This window comes from Limulus polyphemus, unplaced genomic scaffold (assembly GCF_000517525.1).
Source record: "Limulus polyphemus unplaced genomic scaffold, Limulus_polyphemus-2.1.2 Scaffold3026, whole genome shotgun sequence".
Lineage (NCBI taxonomy): Eukaryota > Metazoa > Arthropoda > Merostomata > Xiphosura > Limulidae > Limulus > Limulus polyphemus.
In genome coordinates this window covers 114,625-120,285 of record NW_013668636.1, presented here as the reverse complement: position 1 = coordinate 120,285, position 5,661 = coordinate 114,625, and the positions used below count along the sequence as shown (strand labels likewise).

Below are 5,661 nucleotides of genomic sequence, written 5' to 3'. Positions count from 1 at the left end.
AGATATTTCCTTTGCAACATCTCAACCAACAACTGGTCCAGTTATCAATACTATTTTCAAGTTTTGAACAACTCGACTTTCAAGATCTACATATCTACATGTTTCTGTTTATCAATGTTATATTTTAAGATCTGTGCAAGAACTCAGCTAACAGATGTTTCAGCATATAAAAGTTATATTTGATTGTTTTTTCTACTTGTAATTTTCCCCACATTTATCAAAAACTATAATTCATTCAGCTACATACAAATCTGCTGTAAACATGGAAAGCGTTACACTTAGTTACAGAATTATATGTTGTTATATAAAAACATGGAAAATGTTATAATTTGTTACATGTTACATTTGTTACATTTGTTATATTAAATATAAACATAGAAATGTTAGAAATTAATATTACATATACAAGTTTTAATATTATATATATAAACATATAAATGTTAGAAATTATTACATATACAAGTTTTAATATTATATATATAAACATATAAATGTTAGAAATTATTACATATACAAGTTTTAATATTATATATAAATAAAGAAATGTTAGAAAGTATCACAAACAAAAGTTTTTATATTAAACATAAACACAGAAATGGCCCAGCATGGCCAGGTGGTTAGAGAGCTCAACTCGCAATCTGTAGGTCATGGGGGTCAAATCCCCATCCCACCAAACATGCTCGCCCTTTCAGCCATGGGGGCATTATAATGTGATGGTCAATCCCACTATTTGTTGGTAAAAGAGTAGCCCAAGAGTTGGAGGTGGGTGGTGATGACTAGCTGCCTTCCTTCTAGTCTTACAATGCTAAATTAGGGACAGCTAGTGCAGAGAGTTTGGCGGAAGGTGTGAGCAACAGAGAAGTGGGGAGGAAGGGTGGGAAGTCTGAGAAGAGGGAAGTACCTATTGGAAATACATTTTCAGTATAGAAAAATTATAACTTCTGATGAGGTACTTTACTTCCTCTCACAAGATTAGCTAGAATCCCACATTGAGAAGGAGGAGGGACCTGTGTGAGTGAATTAAAGAACTACCCCCGAAATCATCTTATGATACCCCTGACAATGAGAGATATAGATCCAAATTTCAGAGGAGGGAACCACACCACTTCTGAGCCAGATATATTACACAATCTGCACAAGGGCGGAAATTGTGAAGTGTAGAGTGGCTAGAACATGGCAAACTTTACTTAGTAAGTCAACTACATCCAAAACCTCCTTGCGGGGTACTGACATCTACGCTATGGTAGGATAAGGATCATACCATCTTCACCTCATACCCTAGAATTGGGGAATAAGACCTGCACTGATTTCTGGGTATGCCACAAGGATCATCATCGATCTATCAAGCCGGGAATTAACATCCAATATTGAAATCATGTCTATAACATCCCCATAAGAAGAGAACAAGGGATAGTCTAGGGTAGTACCAGAACAAACCCATGTACTACCGCTGTAACCAAATACACAGATGCAGCAATTGGTTAGGAATGTCATCACCAGAGACAGTGAAATGGGTAACCACAAAACCTTATTTTGAACAGCAGACCATACCAAGTTATTCACTCGAGGCATGGCAGGGATAGGCAGCAATCTCCTTTTACTTTACCCATGTAGTCCATGGGTGGTACAGTCTGGAAAGGGCATGTTTATGAAGCAAATTATCGCAATTTAATTAACCATCAAGTGATCTTGTGGAACACCCCATCTCGATGGTAGGCGTGCAAAGCCATGGATGAGAGAGTGCAAGCCAACATGGCTGGCAGTGCGGATTTAGAGTTAAATAATACCTGGTCAGCCACCACTCGCTACACAGTGAAATCCATGTGATAAGATGAGAGAGAAAGGACCCTGAAAAAAAAAGAAAATGAAGAATACTTACCAGTTAAAGTCACACCAAAGTCTGGAAAATGGACACAGGTGATAGACAAAACCCTGACACAGAGGAAAGCACGATACAATGAATGTACTGGGAGTGGTCCACATGCCAGATTGTAGAATCTCCTGCATCGCAGACAAAGACGAGAAGCAAGGGAAAAGGTGAGATGTCAGATCTGATGGGAGGAACCATGGAATAAGGTACAGGAGTAAGAAGGCAGGGAATAGTAGGCACAAGTGACCCAAAAGGCTGATCTAATTTGTAAGAGTAGAAAGATCAAAAAGTGAGGAGGACTGCGAAGGGATAAAAAGTTGGTTGCACGTACCCTGAAAAGTAGTTTTACGTGCTATATAACAATAAAAGGCCCTGACTGGACACAAAAGCCTATTCGGATCCGGTCTATGGTAAAGATGGGATATAGAAGGAAAAGGAATAGGAGAAAAGGACGAACAAACCTCCTGAGCTACTGAGGTCTTAGAGAGAAAGGAACAATTGTGATAAAGGAGAAGATAGGTAGGGTGATAAAAGGTACATGAAACGTCAATGGCAAACAAATCGAACTGTCGATGTCCACAGGCCAAGAGAAGAAGCAAATATATTTAAAGGGGCAAATGAAACAAGAAGCATGAGGAAAGTGGTTCAAATGGAGGTAAGGTGAGAGCATGGAGGACCACATTAATGTACCAATCCAGAAGGGCAGGATGCCTTGGAGTCCTCCAAATCCAGAAGAAATTCATGAGCACAGTAAGAACAGGGGAAGTGGTATTGGGAAAAATGAAAGGTATGGGATAGGGCCACCTGATATCCAGAAAGCGAGGAGAATGAAGACCCACAGTCAAAAAGCCAGGTGAGAAATTCTGCCACATGACCCACAGAAAACTTGTCAGCAGGAAATCCCCTGTTGGCAGACCAACAGTAGAAGACTTTCCACTTATGCTAGTATACTTCCATGGAAGATGGCTGTAAGGAACTAGCTAACAAGGAGGCAACTCAATGTGTGAAACAGGATCTTCTTGCCAAGGACCAGACAAAAGCCAAGCATGAAGATGCAGAATGGGGATATTGGGATATAAAATGTGGGATCAAGGTTGACAAGGAAGGGAGGGAGAAAGTGAAAGAGGGACAGGTGGTTACAGGAGTAGACATTGTAAACTTGGAAACCAAGATGGTACTGGTTTGAGGGTACATATAAAGGTATTTGTGTGACCAATTCTGGCTGAAGGCATCGACCACCAAAGCCTGTGAATGCAGTACAGGTGACTAAAAGAGGGACAACTTGGTATTGTGGCCCATGGCAAAAGCATTGAATTGGGGAGAACCCCATCGATGGCAAAAGTCCCTGAAAATGAGAGGATCTAATGCCCACTCCATTTGATAGATCCGGTCTAGGAGTGAAAGACGATCTGTAACTAGATTGAAAGCACCTGGCACATGACACGCAATAAGACAAATGTGATGTGCATGAGCCCAGTATAATAGATCCAATGTCCAAAAACAATAATCTCTAGACCGGGTTCCCCCTTGGTGGTTGATATGTGCCACAACCTTAGAGTTCTCCAAATGAACCATCACCAGACAATGATGATCTGCAACAAGACTGAAGCACCTGACACATGACATGCGATAAGATGAATTGGTGTGCATGGGCCCAGTACAATAGATCCAATGTCTGAAAACATAGATCTCTAGACCTTAATTGTGAGACAAATTGATCTGCATGTACCTGAATATCAGGGGATAAAATATTACAAACCTAAGACATAAAATCTGTGAAGATCACATTAGGCCTAGGTGATTCTTCAGGTTGCAACTGAGAAGGAGTGGCAAACTTTGGAAGTGGGAAAAGATTATCAAAATCCTCATCATTCTGAACAATTTCAGCCAACTCAGGAGGAACCTGGCAAAGTCAGGAGATAAAGGTTGACCCATGTAGCATTCAATCCCCTGATGTATATAAGCATTGAGATTCACTGTCGGGTCGCCCAGACCTGAGGCCAGAGAAAAACATTGATCACTGGTGTGACCCCCGAAATATTAACATGAACTTTAGAATTATAACTCAAGAAATTATTCACAAATTGTCGAGTGCAGAAATATAGCGACAAGAATGGACTGGTATTAAAAAAAACTGAAAAAGGAACCACTTCGTGTGAAAAAACATTTGTTTGGCACACTAGAAGCACTAAGCACACAAAAGAAGACGTCTAAACTTAAACGCTGTCAAACGAGAAGTGAAGGTTCGGTAGAGGAGTGTAGACAGAGTCACATGCATCACATGAGTATGTCATGCTACTATTGATTAAGAGATGACACATGATGATTTACATGAGAGACATATTGGAATATAATAATTTCAACAAAAGGGGAGTGCAAGGCTTGTGGCATACATAAAGAAAAAGTTTGCATATAGAGGGCAGCGCTGAACAAGAATAACTAATCTTGTGAGAGGAAGTAAGTACTGTATCGGAATTTCAAGCTCACTAAAGTCTTACCTTACCACTTTGAATTTAGCATAAAAAGAAAGAGTTTGCTGCCCAAATATTTCAAAAAGGCTGAGAAAGCCACTGGAGAGACATTCTGAGATTTCATTTGGTTATTCAGACATCTTAGACAGATGTACGTGTACGTAAGCATTTCCAAAATTGGAAAGAGGTGATGGGGCTACTTTGTTTAAGTCAGTAAATGTAAGCGATATCTCAGCAAATAGAAAATATAGGAGTTATTTAGTTTATATTCTAGCTTGTCAATATGCATAATTCAAGTTCTTAATTTGTAAGAAATGATAGACTTTGTATTTGGACATCACAAACATCTAATTTGAACCAATGCTGCATTCAACATAAAAATCGATATTTAGGTGTGTTTTTTTAATATTTACTTTTAAATTAAGAAATTAACTCATGTATGATACTAAAATTATAATCTACAATTTGGTACCAAACTTATTGACATAAATTCTTAAATTAGTTGTTCAATAACATTTTGATTGTGAGTCGATAGGGTTAAACATAAACATATAAATGTTAGAAATTATTACATATACATGTTTTATATTAAATATGAACATGGAAATGTTAGAAAGTATCACAAATGCAAGTTATTATATTCAATGTATACATGGAAATATTAAAAACTAAAATTACATATACAAGTTTTTATACTAAATATACACACATAAATGTTAGAAATTATTATATGCAAGTATTACAGATTATGTATGAACATGGAGAATGTTAAAACTTTCTAAGAGTTTACAAATACTAATTACCCTCCACAGCTGTATTATTTTCTTGATGATCCACAATAGAAGGAGGGGCTTCTTCATCATCAGGGATCGGACGAAGGGGTGTTGATGGTTGGTCAATAGGCTCCGGTTTTTCTGGTATGCTGAAAACAATGGCACTAATATAACTTTTCTTATATAGTTGATATATTCATTACATCAGAATAGCTGGCTTGAAGAAATTAACAACTATATTACAAGTGATGTAATCATGACATAAGGACAGCTGACCTGAAGAAATGAACAACAATATTACAAGTGATGTAGTCATTACATAAAGACAGCTGGCCTAAAGACATTAACAACTATATTACAAGTGATGTAATCATGACATAAAGGCAGCTGGCCTAAAGACATTAACAACTATATTACAACTGATGTAATCATTACATAAAGACAGCTGGCCTAAAGACATTAACAACAATATTACAAGTGATGTAATCATTACATAAAGACAGCTGGCCTAAAGACATTAACAACTATATTACAAGTGATGTAATCA

The 5,661-nt window shown here is 37.7% G+C and overlaps 1 protein-coding gene across 1 annotated transcript in view; it reads right to left on the bottom strand.

The window, feature by feature from the left end:
• The window catches only part of LOC106468497 (twitchin-like), a gene marked incomplete at its 3' end in the record, with an annotated part of 37,488 nt that extends 36,255 nt beyond the window's left edge, over positions 1 to 1,233 (bottom strand). The window contains exon 1 of the mRNA XM_022396833.1: positions 1,188 to 1,233. Coding sequence (XP_022252541.1) covers positions 1,188 to 1,233 — 46 coding nt within the window. The remainder of the gene's footprint in view (positions 1 to 1,187) is intronic.
• Between the last annotated feature and the right edge of the window lie 4,428 nt (positions 1,234 to 5,661).